Below are 13,432 nucleotides of genomic sequence, written 5' to 3' on the forward strand. Positions count from 1 at the left end.
ATGGTACATCCATGAGGTGGGGTGCCTTACACATAGGTACATCTTTATAAACCTCCATGGAAAAATACCCACAAGATATAGCTGGAAATGGCAGAAGGATAACTATAGTAGGATCGCATGTATGTCTTTTTTTTTTTTTTTTTTTTTTTTTGAGACCCAGGATCTCACTCTGTCTCCCAGGCTGGTGTGTGGTGGTATATGATTTCAGCTCACTGCAACTTCCAACCTCCCGAGCTCAAGCAATCCTCCCGCCTCAGCCTCTCCAGTAGCTGGGACTGCAGGCGCCTGCCACTGCATGTGGCTAATTGTATTTTTTGTAGAGATGGGTTCTCGCCACGTTGCCCAGGCTGGTCTCAAACTTCTGGGCGCAAGCGATCACCCAGCTTTAGCTTCCCAAAGTGCTTACAGGTGTGGGTCACCATGCCTGGTCTTCTTAAAAATTAAAAAGCTCATATCCATATATGAAAACATGGATGACTATACCTCCAGACTGCTAGCAGTAGCTCGCTCTCTGGGGCTTTTTTACTATATGCAGGTTGTACAGTGAGCTCGTTATTTTTACACATAGCAAGAACAGAAGAGATTTCCAATTTTGAGAGTGAAAAAAACTGACCATAATACTTTATTGATACCCAAGTGCCCTTTTCTCTCAGTTACAATAGTTGGCCCTACTTAGTGAAATACTACTGGTTTTTCATCCCCTCAGTCTAAGGAACAGACTAGAATCATTGTGGCTGACTGAGCCAGCCAGCCTTTGTGCTCTCCCCCCAAAGGCTGTGTTCTTGGCATGTATCTCCAGCCTCCCAAGTTGACACTAAGTTACACTTAAACTGCCAGCCATCTTAGAGTTGTGGACTAAACTGGCCTGGACCTTGGATTTCAGTGAATGCCTGCTGATGCTTCTCGTGCAGACTTGGTATAAATCTTCCTGGAGTCTGTACGTTCAGTAGTATCTGTCTAAGAGTTTCAGCTGTTTGTCTTTAAAGTTGGAGAGGTGCTATTTAAGTGCGATATTTCTAGTAAGCCTACAGGAATTGACATTTTTGGCTTTTTTCCCATCCAGATCACCAAATGAAAGTGTAAATTGCATTTCTGCTTTGAATTTATATGCAAGATTCTAGGGTGTTATTTATGTAAAGAATTGTTTAATCAGCCGTGAATTGGGGACTTCAAACATTTTAACCATATGCTGCCAGATTGTTCATCATAAAATTTCCTTCTCTCTCCCAGAAACCGGCGAGAGTTTGGCAAGCGAGTTCCTGTTCTCCGATGTGTGTAGGGTGGAGAGTGGGGAGAACTGCTCCTCTCCTGCACCCAAAGAAGGTAGGACCTCCTAACTGTGAGCCCCATGTTAATATCGGATTCCTTCAGATGCTTAACTGATGCAGGTGATGTTGGAAAAAGATTAAATTTACTGCTCAGGAGTAAGGCTATAGCAAAGGGAAAGACTGAGAGAGAGGAGGGAGATAAAGGGAAAAGAAGGTTACACATGAAGAAAAGATCTGATGTGATTCAGCCGATTGATACTGAGTGCCCGCCATTTGCCAGGGACCGTGGTGTACTCTAAGAGACAGCAGTGTAGTGGAGGGTGCAGGCAGGCCAAATGGTGATTGCTAGACAGTTGCCCAATGCTGGGAATAAGGGTGGAATACAGAAGTTAGGCACCCAGCCTGCTACTGCGGTCAGCGTATCATCAAGGAAGTGATACTCAAACTATAACAGAAGACTCTTGATATTCCAAGGAGAGGGAATAGTACATCTACAGGCTTTAAAGGTCAAAAGGAAAAAACAGCAAGTTTGGGGAGATAATGATTATAAGGAAGGAGAGTAGCAAGAAATAAAGCCACAGATACAAACAAAGGGCTAGATCATGAAGGGTCTTCTGTGTCAGGCTTAGGAGGCTAAACTTCATCCAGAGGATGGTCAGGGGTTGTTGGAAGATGAGTAATGAAATCTGTGTTTTAGCAAGACCCTTCTGCAGCTGGAGAAAGGAATGAGGCAGACAGCAAGGCATGGCTCTTACTGCATAAACCAGTGAAAATGAACAGCCTCCAATGCAAAGCAGTTTATCCAGAGGCCCTGCCATGAAATATCCCTGGATTTAGTCCTCACATCATCCCCAGTGAGGAACTTGGGTCCTGTGGCATAACCCTCATCTGAGAGACAAGATGCCTGTGACTCAGAGTTGTGAAGCAACTCATCTAACATGAAAAGACTGTTTGCAGCTGGGTTTGGGGTTTAAAACCTGAAAAGGACAGGGCATGTTTTAGATCCCATAGAGGGAGAGCAATACTACCATAGCTGGAGAAATTAGCAGGCGTTAGCGATGAAAACAGAGTTGCCCCAGACGACTTTAGCTTTTGAAAGAAAGTACTTGGCTCTTGATTCCTTAATTTTATTCTTTCGTGTGCCTGGTAAGATGGCATTCAGGAAACAGAATTTCAAAATCCCGGTCTCTCCTTTCCCCTCACGTTTTCTGTCTGTTATTACTTGCCATGTTCACAGAGCTGGTCCCTGCAGAAGAAACGGAACAGGATAAAGAGCACACATGTGAGACGCTGCTGATGTGCATTGTCACTGTACTGAGTCACGGGCTGCGGAGCGGGGGCGGAGTAGGAGATGTGCTCAGGAAGCCGTCCAAAGAGGTAAATTAATCCCAAGGGGAAGGAAGGGCAAAGGCGGCGGGTGGGGTGGTTGGTGGGAGCACCATGCAGTGGTGTTGAGTGTAAACTGCAGACACAGAGGAAAAGCTGGGAGTAGGGCTGAGTAGCTGCGGAACTAGCTCGTCAGGCTTCTTTCCTCTCTGTCATGTGAGGTGGTGCCGCAAAATCAGCTGCGTGGAAAGGGTTAGCTCTGGCTCTCTGTTCAGTAGATTTAGGGACTGTTTCCATCAGGGTTAGGCCTGATCCACCTGAACGCACGTCAAATATCCCTCCTGGCTGTGTCACACCACACTTGGAGAAATCACAATTGAGACAGGGGATATGAAAAGAGATGCAATTTTGAATTTAAAAGTGTAATGCCCAGTTTAATTTCTACCCAAGTAGATGAGGTCTCGCTTGAGCTGTGTCCCAGGCTCTGCAGACCAAAGGGTCACAAGGGACCCAGACTGATTCAGACACCTCTCTTTTCCAGGAACCCCTGTTTGCTGCTAGAGTGATTTATGATCTCTTGTTCTTCTTCATGGTTATCATCATTGTTCTTAACCTGATTTTTGGGGTTATCATTGACACTTTTGCTGACCTGAGGAGTGAGAAACAGAAGAAGGAAGAGATCTTGAAGACCACGTGCTTTATCTGTGGTGAGTGTTGCTGGCCAGCTGCAGCAAGGGTGTGAAGGCCCAGCGTGGCAGAGGCATGTGGAGACTGCGAGGGTGTGATGGGTGGGTGCGTGCCCGGTTATGCAGGAGGGGGCACCGGCTGCGTCCTCTTGACTCTTCTACCCTCTGCAGTGAGTGAGGCTCTACTTGGCCTTTATTCTGCTGGGAAGTATTTACAGACCTGGGTCTGATTGAGCTGCTACCACTTACTAATTGTGTAACCATCATTTAGTCATTTAACATCTTTAATCCTTCTTTCTTCATCTGTAAAATGGGTACAATAACATGTCCTTCTCTGCATTATTGTGAGAATTAGGAGAGACAGCATATGTAAAATTCCTAGCTAGAACCTGGCACACTGTAGGCATGGGAGAAGTAGTGAACTGCTACATAAAAGAGGTACATGGGCACCAAAGAAATCATTTTCAGTATAACTACAGGAAAATATTTGTAAATGTAAACTAATCATGGAGGAATCTGGGTTGCTGAGTAATCATTTCAAGATTATTCATCATGTGGCTACTAAATACATAAATTTCCTAGTGGTATGTATGCTTAAAAAAAATCATTTTCCAATTAAAGACTTAAATTCTTTGCTTTTTGCCCCCTTAAAACCTTTTTAAGCTTTTTGCCTTGGCATAATTTCAGAGTTACAGAAGAGACATGACTATCCAAAGAATTTCTATATGCTCTTGACCCAGAATCCCTAAATATTAATATTTTATCTCATTTGCTTTATTCACACACACACACACACACACACACACACTGTCTAATGTGAGTGGCTGACAGTGATGCTTTCTTATCCCTAAATATTTTAGTACACATTTCCTAAAAACAAGAACATTCTCTTGTGTATCTACAGTATAATTATCAAAATTGGGAAATTAAAACCGATCCAATACTGTTATCTTATCTACAGACCTTATTCACATTTCATCCTTCATTCCAAGAATGTCCTTTGCAAATCCCACCTCCCGTGGGGCTGCAGTAACCATGCCTCATTAGCCTCCACTGACACTGTTGAAGCATATAGGTCAATTATTTTGTATAATGTCCCTTGATCTGAGTTTGTCTGATGTTTGCTCATGGTAAGATTGAGGGTATACGTTTTCCACAGGAATATCAAAGACATGCTGTGGTGTTCTTCTCAGTGCATCATATCAGGAGGCATGTAATGCCAGTTCATCTCCTAACTGGTATCTTGGCTCATTGTAACCTCTGCCTCCTGGGGTTCAAGCAGTTCTCATGCCTCAGCCACCTGAGTAGCTAGGATTACAGGTGCCTGTCACCACAACTGGCTGATTTTTTATATTTCAGTAGCAATGGGATTTCACTGTGTTGCTCAGGCTGGTCTCGAACTCCTGAGCTCAGACAATCCACCCGTTTTGGCCTCCCAAAGTGCTAGGATTACAGGCATGAGCCACTGCGTCCAGCCATGATACTAACTTTGATCATTTGGTTAATGTGCTAATTGCCAGGTTTCTCCAGTAACTCCATAAAGTTACTTTTTTGGAGAGACACTTTGTAAATATCCTGCTATTCCTTAAACTTTCACCCCTTAGCTTCAGCATTCATTGATGATGTTTGACTGGCTCTATTATGATGATGGTTGCCCAATGATAATTTTTATTATTACTTCTACATTTCTTTATTGGCTTTTTATTGTAAGAAAGATTTTTTTCTTCTCCTGACATGTATGTATATTTCTGTGTTTATATTTGTAACAACATGGACTTATGGATTTTTATTTTATTCAATGGGCTATAATCTTTCACTGTCATTATTTATTTAGATGTTCAAATTGCTTCAGATGTGGCCAGTGAGAGCCCTTTCCAGCTGGCTTCTGGGTTTAGTCATATTATCTTCATTTTCTATGTACTTTCTGACTTTTTTGGCATCATTACATATTCCAGGCTTAGGCTCACCTCATACATTTCCTGACCCATCCCCGGAATCAGCCATTTCTCCAAAGAGCCCTGGTTCTTTTTACTGGAGAAAGGTATTTAGAAGCCAAGATCTGGGGACTGAGTGTGCTCATTCCTGTTGGTGTGCTGCTGCTCTCAGGGCTTATTAGGGTACAGATCTAGAGGAGAGGTGTATGCATCTGCATATGTGTGTATGTGTACACAGCACATGTATCTGCACACATCTGTGTCTATATGTATGAAAAACGATGAATTCATACTGATACCTTTAATTCCATTTCAGCATTACAGGGTTTATCCTTTCTCCCTTTCTCTATTTGCGTTCTTTTCTCAGGCAGTGAGGAATCCAGCTCCCATTATCCTCAATATATTTATTTGATCAATCCTAGAATACATAGAGACTAGAATTGCCCACCCAGGCCTCTTCAAATTATAAACCTACCAGCTAGAGTTCAAAATTTGTTTAAAGTTCTTGTTGTCCTTATTCTGCTTCCTCAAAAGCCCTTAACATACTTGCATTTTGGCATTTACCTGGGCGAAGGGACTTCACACTCCCTGGTTGTTTGCAATGTGTGAGTGTGTCACACACATTCTCATTTTACCCCTAAACACTCCTGGAACCTAGACATTGGTCGTCCCATTCACTGACAAGGCCACTAAGGCATGTGGAGATGAAGCAGCAACTGCTAAGTGGCAGAGGTGGGATTCAAACCCAAGTCTGTCTGACTCACAGCCTGTGTTTTCCTGCCATAATGTAAACATGAATGCACTTACAAAGCCAACAGAATCCGACTCTTTATAAAGACAGGAGTGAAACCACAGCCCGCTTTCTACTGACAGTTCTGTTACTGATTTTCTCCTTTACCAAGACTGCTCATTTGGGGCCGGGGGCTTTTTGTCTCATTTTTAGGCTTGGAAAGAGACAAGTTTGACAACAAGACTGTTACCTTTGAAGAACACATCAAGGAAGAACACAACATGTGGCACTATCTGTGCTTCATCGTCCTGGTGAAAGTAAAGGACTCCACCGAATATACTGGGCCCGAGAGTTATGTGGCAGAAATGATCAAGGTGAGTGGAAAGGCCTCCCGGGAGCAAGGTGGTGGGCCTACTGGCCTGGCTTCTCAGCTCTGAGCAAGGCCCCGGCAGCCCATGGGGGAGCTGCACAACAGAAAAATAACATCCGATGTTGCCTGAGCCCTTCTCACGGATGGGGCACTGTGCTCCGTGAACTTCGTGTGTTCTCTCAAGTGATCCTCAGAACCACCAGACAGGTGGTATCAGCCTATGTTCATGGGGGAAATGTTGAGCCTCAGTGTGATTAGCATGTGACCATGGAGCTGGGGCTGGGATTTTAACCTGGATCAAACTCCATAGCCCGATTTCCTGTCGCTATGTTAATCTGCCTCTTTTCTTGATAATGCTTTTTTCTCCCTGCTTTTTAAATAACATCTACTCTCTAAGAGGTGTCTTAGACGGAAAGTGATTAGCCTGGTTTGTGTTTGCCCTCAGCCTTGCCTTTCTGGGAGACACTCTACTGATCATTAAGACGTGATCATATGATGGAGGAATTTGAGTTCCACATTAATCTTCTCGCTAATGCGAAGTGTGGATACTATGTCCCAGGAAGGGGAGAAGCTGCTTCAGGCTGTTAGAGAGCACTTCTCAGGCAGGTTTTGCCGAGATACCAAACGTGCACTGTGGGTGTCCCAGGCCAGCTGTCCTTTCAGACCTGTGCTTTTCAAGCATCATTAAAATGTTCAGGGGTGGAGAGTGGAGTGAGAAGCATGAACTGTGAAATCGAGGGAGTCTTTGTGATTCACGCTGGCTCCCTCTGAGGAGAAGGGGCCAACTCTCCTTCCAGTTACCAAGGACTTGAGCGCTCGGCCTGATAATGACTTACGCTAAAGGAGCCTGCTTTTTATGTAGATGTAATTTTCAAGCTTTTTATGTAAAGATACTGGAAGTCAGGTCTGTTCAGATAAGTATCATCATTGACAGGCCTAGAGGCAGCCAGACTTTCAGTTTTATTGCCAGCAGGGCAGCGGTTACGTGGTTGTATTTGCTGAATACCCCAATTACAGAGGCACAGAGGCCTCTCCTAGGCTTTGGAGGGCTTTCTGGAGATACTGTGCCGTCTGCACCTTTGAGGTCCTTAGAGTTGAATTCTGTGCTTCCCAAATTTTAATGTACATGTGACTCATCTGTGGAGCTTGTTAAAATTCAAATTCTGACTCAGCAGTCACTTCCAGGACTTGAGATATTCTGCATTTCCAACAACCTTCCAGGAGATGCCGAAGCTGCTGGTCCGGGAATCACCCTTTAAGTAGTAAGAGCCTCACAGCGGAGACAAAACAGATGCTTACTTAAGATTACTCTCAGAGGGGTTGTGTGAATGATGAGGAAAAATATTGCTAATCCTTTACATACAGTTGGCCCTCTTTGGTTTGTAAAGTCCTCTCACCTCTAGTATTGTATTTGGTCGTTAAAGTTACCCTCCGTGGGGAACCTGGAGGAAGGGACTTCTGGGGTGGGGAGAGATGGATGGAGGTTCATGGTGTAACTTTTGAAAAAGGTTTTGAAAGAGAGGATGAAGACACTAGGGTCATAGATGAGCAGAAAGAAAGGAGAAAAAAAAATCAGCACAGAGTGGAGAGAAAAAGACACAAGTTGCAGAATGCGGATGATGGCTTATCCTTTTTACAGATAAAAGCCAGGCTGGGGGTTAAGCGACTTCCTAGGAACAGCTCAGAAGGAACTGAACCAGAATTCAAACCAGGCTTGGCTGACTGTAGAAATCGCATTCCATAATCATGTTGTTGGTAGGAAACTGGGAGGATGCTGGTGATTCTGGGCAGACTCCTATTTTTAAGCAGAATGGGTGCCAGTGTGGATTTCCACAGGTGAGGTTTCCAGGGTCAGGACACACTAACTGAAAAGTCCTCAATTCCTTTCTTTTCCTCCAATTGTTGACACCGGCAAATTAAACCCTACTCAGTCAGCATATATACTGACACAGATCTGTCCACATGCACAGATAATGACCTTCATTTGCATTCGAAGTCTTAATGTCTAGAGGAGGCCTGTACTGTTCACCCTTGACTTATGTTCCTTCTCACTCTTCACTTTGTTCTCTTGTCTCTAAAGTGTTTGAGCGGGTCCTATCTTTAAATCTTCCAGAGGCCAGTTTTGAAGTTTTCTGTTAATCACCTTACTTTCCGGTCACAGAAAACTCTGGCACACTTTTGGGTTTCTGTCTCAATCGTGGAGACTTAAAGGCGTCTTGTGAGCAGTCACTTGATGAGGATTAAGAGCCAGAGTGACCTGTAGCCCGCCACCCACCCAGCCCGGTCAGAGCCCGCTGCATGGCAACACTCTGAGAACCCGGGCGTTTGGTGTGCTTTCCCCATCCACATCATTCTTTGATTATATGAGACATCTTGTCAGAAAAGCTAAAAATCTACAGTATCAAAGAATTATTCTCTGAATGTTAAAGTTGTTGCAGAACCAGATGTTCTGTGTGCTAAGTGGTGGCTCAGAGAAGCATCAGATCTACCAGCTAAACGGTGGTGCCTTCTTGCCTGCGCTATCTGCTGTGGTGTTTGGTCTTGAAACCACAGGAATCCCTGCTGGGGACTCCTAAGGGAGCATTAGCCCCATCAGGGTAGCAGCTGGGGTGCTCAGCTGAGTCATTTGGTGTGGGTGGGGGCCGGGGCCCCGTGGGACCTCAGAGCTGCGGTGCAGAGGCTACAAGACCACCTGCGGGCCCCGATTAGTCACACCCTGTGGAGGCAGCCACAGCTGAGACGAGGCCCCCACAAGCCTCCCCCTTGAGCAGGGGCATCCTACCCACTGCTGCTGAGAGGGAAAATTAGGTGATCTCTTGAATGAGCCAACCCCAGGAGGCTGTAGCTACTCTAGCGTGGAGGACAGAGAAGGGACAGCTGATGGGCAGTGGCAGAGATGGAAGGAAAAGCAGGTTGGAGGGCTCACTGCCCTCTTGCTTACCTTGTCTTTGAGACAGGCTCTTTTAGGGTATGTGGTCCTCAGGAAAAATACCTCTTGCCTAATTGCAGAAGGCTGGGATGTTGGATTCTTCTGCAGCTCTCCTTTAGCCCATGGATGAAGATCCCAGAGACTCCTGGAGATTGGGGAGTGACAGCTGCCAAAAGGCAACCCAAGAGAACCAATGGAAAAGGCCTCAGATGCCACTCAGGCAGGGAGGAGCCCAGCTGCCCTGAGAGCAGCTCCTTGCAGACAGCAGCATCAGAGATAGCAAATGGGTTTTCATCTCAACCCACACTGGGTCATAGAATTCACCTGGGGCACTGTATTGAGAAGGGTTCTTGGAAACCCAGGCTGACTTGGAAAGAATGACATTTGCGGAGTCATGAATGAAAGAGGTGTCTGTGTGCAGAGCCCTGGCCCTCCCTGCCTAGACCCGTATCCCAAGGGCACATTCCCTCCATTGGTGGCTGCTCAGCCATGTGAAAACACAACAGCCTGTCTAGATCAGATATTTCACCTTTCCTAATTCCTGCTGGAACTGGCCTGCAGACAAGGTGACAGGACCTCTTCTCACTGTAGATAGAAACAGTGTGTTTCTCGTCATCTCTGGAGGGAGGGAAAGAGGGAACATGCAAAGAAGCTCTGTCTTAAGTTGAGAACTCTGCAACCAGCTGTTCACCCACAGGTTAATCTTGTTTAAACATAATAGATAGAATATTTCCCTCTCCCCTTTTGGTCTTACCCTCTCTCCTTTCACTGGAGATGGGAGTATCCCCCTCAAAGCTGGGGCCAGGCTGATGCCTACCATGAAGTCCTCACTACCCAAGAAGTGGAGGCAGCAGATCCAAGGTGAGAGTTTCTGCTCTGTGCCTTCCCGCACCGCATGACCTTGGGCAAGTCATGGGACTTTGCTGACCTGGGTTTCCTGTCTTACATCGCGGTTCATACCACCTCACACATCCGTTGGGTGGTAGACATGAGATAAATGAGACCTGGCAGATGGGAGGCACACATGGAGGGAGGGAGCAGGTGAAAGAACAACTGAGCAACAGGCCCAGAGCACAGCCAGCCAGGAAGCAGGGGCTGCGGGGCTGACAGCAGAGCTGACAGAAGCATCGTTTCCTATGGTTCCAAGACTCTGCAAGACTCCTTGGCTGTGGGCATGCTGTCACTAAGAAAAGTGAGAGTGGGCATCTTGACTCTTAAGAGCCTCCTCCCCTGGAAAATCCCCATGTCTTCCTCGCTCTTGAACTTTAAATCTGTAAGCGTGCTTAAAAGTTGAGGCAGGGCATGGTTGACATTAGCGTTCTTTGTTGAATAGGGCACAGATACTTGTGAATTCCATCCATGTCTTCAGTGGTTTCCTCTACTTGCTTTTACTGCCCAGAAGTAGGGCTTTCAGTGATTTGGGGAGTGGACCCCGAGTTCTGTGTATTCAAGGCAAACCTTAGATTAATCATGAAATCATTCATGGTTCGCTGGTAGATTTGTCCTTCAACTCAAGCACCTGATGGAAGGCGATGCTGTCGAGTACTCAAATGACCAGGGGAAGTGAACCCTCCTCCACTGTATCTCACAGTGCCACTCAGTTCCCGAGATGCAATTTCATATTCATTGACTTGGGCCCCAGACAAGCCTGTGCTTTCAGAAAAATGTGACTGAGGTGACCTGACATAGCCCTTGGCAAAATCAAGGGAAGAGAGAAAAAAATTTCCTTTCCCTGCAGGAACTTGAATTTGGTGCCATCATCGTTTTGGTGATAGCCTTTTTTAATAAGCAAATTTTTATTAACCTTGATCTACATTTAAGTTTTCACAGTAATTTATATGCTGCACACCCTTTTTTGAATAATTTTAGCACTGTTTGGCTTTGCTCTAGTGCCAACTAAACTGAGAATTTGTGTTAGTCTATAGATGATGATTTGAAAGGCCATGCTATTGGAGCTATTTAATCGAAGTAAGTGGTGAATTCATCATGAGCACTTTGCCTGACAGAATTTAGATACTGCACCCTGGGCATGTTTCAGGTAAAAGACCAAATATTTGATTCCCAGCAAAGAAACAGCAGCCCATTTTTCTAGTACAGTCAAATGCAGAAGACTAAATTATTCTTGAAAATTAGAAATTTGAGCAGCATTAAGAAGGAAGGTTGGTAAAGAAGACCAAACAGTAACTTAAGGACACAATAGTAACAATACGGAATTAACATGCGTGCCCATCAACAAATGAATGAAGAAAATGTGGTGTATAGATACAATGGAATACTATTTGGCCATAAAAAAGGAATGAAATCCTGTCATTTGCAGCAACATGGATGGATCTGGAGGCCATTATCTGAAGTGAAATAAGCCAAGCACAATAAGACAAATACTGAGTGTTCTCATTTACATGTAGAGGCTAAAAAAAAAAAAAATTGATCACGTGGTGAGTGGAAAGCTAGATAACAGAAACTGGGAAGAGTGAGACGGGGGAAAAGGGAGAGGATGAAGAGAAATGGGTTAAAGGGTACGAACATCTAGTTAGGTAGAAGGAATATGTTTGATAGCACAGTAGAATGACTATAATTAACAAGAATGTGTGGTGCTTGGGTGATGGACGCCCTAGATACCTTGACTCGATCACTAGGCACTATATACATGTAACACAATTTCACATATACCCCATACATTTGTACAAATGAAAAAAATATAAGACATGTCTTCTGCTAATTATAGATTTCATTTCTATATCTTGGAATTCTGCCCTGTTAACATAACTCTTACATTTTCAGAGGTGTGTTTTTGAGTGAATTGCGTATAAAGACAGACTGATCCGATAGAATATTGTTCGTCCACATTTCAGAATGTCCTGATACCTTGGACTGCTCTGGCTACTCCTCTAGGATAGCATATTCATTGACTAATATGGACAGTGAAATAATGGGGGAGAACCTGCCTCCCCATGATAGCCAGAGAGTTCTGGAATGCAGCAGGGCTGCCGTTTCTGGAGGAGCAGTCTGTGCTGGGCTCTGCTTTACCCTGGGAAGGGCAGATTGGATAGTAACGAATAGGTCATGTATAATCAGTATGCATGACATAAACACTATCCATGCATGATCTCACTTAATCCTCATCACAGCATAGTAGGTGGCACTATGAACATTTTACAGATGGGAACCTAAAGCTCAGGAAGGTTGAGCAACTTTTGCAGGGTCGCGGCGCTGGGAAGTGCTAGAGCCAAGACCGAAATCCAGAGCTGCTGAACCAGAACCCACCCTCAGGTTGTCCTGACTCACATATCCACATGTGGTTACAGATGTGGTTACCTCTGTGTGCATGCGCACAGCCCTCCTGTCAACCTGCAGCCACTGGTTGGCTGGCGGCCTCTGGTTTGGACTGGTGCATCTTAGACTTGGACTGGCTTATCCCCCAGCCCCAACCCCAAGTGATACTGAATTAGCCTCCTTTAAAAGAGGCAAGATGCAGTAAAGGCCCCTTTGCGGGTGGAGAGAAGAGTGGGAAAGAGGATCTCCCGGGGATGCTGACTGGCTAATGCATAAATCAGTAAGACAGGAGTTAGATGGGGTGTGACTCTCAGAGCTGCTGTGACTCTCACCAGCAACCACTGCTCAGACAACCAGCTCAACACTCTAGGGCTTGCTGAGAAGGCGGGAGTTCAGGAAAGGGTATCAAGTGCGCCCTTGCAAAGGATGTATCTGAAATATATGTTAATTTTGACCTGCTGAAATATGAGAAACTTCACTACCCTCACCTTAGCTTGAAACAGGGAATGATATGTCCTTTGGTGGCCAGATTCAGGAGATGTCTAAATAAAAGGAGGAGGACGATTCACTAGAACCACAGCCAGACTGGAGCTTCCACACCCAGGTGACTCATCTGAATGAGTTTAACTCCCTAATAATTACACATGAGAACGTCTGGTCCATCATCCTTTAAGCCTGGTGCTGACTTTTTCTCACAGTGGGGGTAGACACCTCTCTACTTTCTCTCTCTGCCTCTCCTGCTCCCTCTTCCTCACCCTCAACATTCCATTGGAGATTTTTCAGTTTGTTCCATTATGGGTTAGTTCACTTGACCTCTTCAGAAACTAGCTATACAGGATCCAGAAGCAAAGGAGCAATTTTCCAGATCAAAAGTAGTCTCAATGTGGCAGCAAGTGGGATGTTCTCAGAAGGTGGT

The 13,432-nt window shown here is 45.1% G+C and overlaps 2 protein-coding genes across 11 annotated transcripts in view; one reads left to right on the forward strand and one right to left on the reverse strand.

The window, feature by feature from the left end:
• The window catches only part of LOC105477623 (inositol 1,4,5-trisphosphate receptor type 1), a 356,056-nt gene that overhangs the window by 320,422 nt on the left and 22,202 nt on the right, over positions 1-13,432 (forward strand). The window contains exons 57-60 of the mRNA XM_071092119.1: positions 1,231-1,323; positions 2,506-2,645; positions 3,136-3,301; positions 6,158-6,318. Coding sequence (XP_070948220.1) covers positions 1,231-1,323; positions 2,506-2,645; positions 3,136-3,301; positions 6,158-6,318 — 560 coding nt within the window. The remainder of the gene's footprint in view (positions 1-1,230; positions 1,324-2,505; positions 2,646-3,135; positions 3,302-6,157; positions 6,319-13,432) is intronic.
• Positions 1-13,432, reverse strand: part of LOC105477622 (uncharacterized) — a 191,411-nt gene that overhangs the window by 66,553 nt on the left and 111,426 nt on the right. For 8 of the 10 annotated variants that reach the window (XR_984834.2, XM_011734173.2, XM_011734172.2 and 5 more), the window contains one exon: positions 9,256-9,409. The exons of 1 other annotated variant lie outside the window; for it this stretch is intronic. Coding sequence is in view for 7 of the 9 variants with exons in the window: in XM_011734173.2 (XP_011732475.2) it covers positions 9,256-9,409 (154 nt within the window). In the remaining 2 variants the exon portion in view is untranslated. Of the gene's footprint in view, positions 1-9,255; positions 9,410-9,772; positions 9,862-13,432 lie in introns of all 10 variants that reach the window. One more of the 10 variants, XR_011620202.1, reaches the window with a different exon arrangement.

This window comes from Macaca nemestrina, chromosome 2, assembly GCF_043159975.1.
Source record: "Macaca nemestrina isolate mMacNem1 chromosome 2, mMacNem.hap1, whole genome shotgun sequence".
In the NCBI taxonomy this organism is placed as follows: Eukaryota; Metazoa; Chordata; class Mammalia; order Primates; family Cercopithecidae; genus Macaca; species Macaca nemestrina.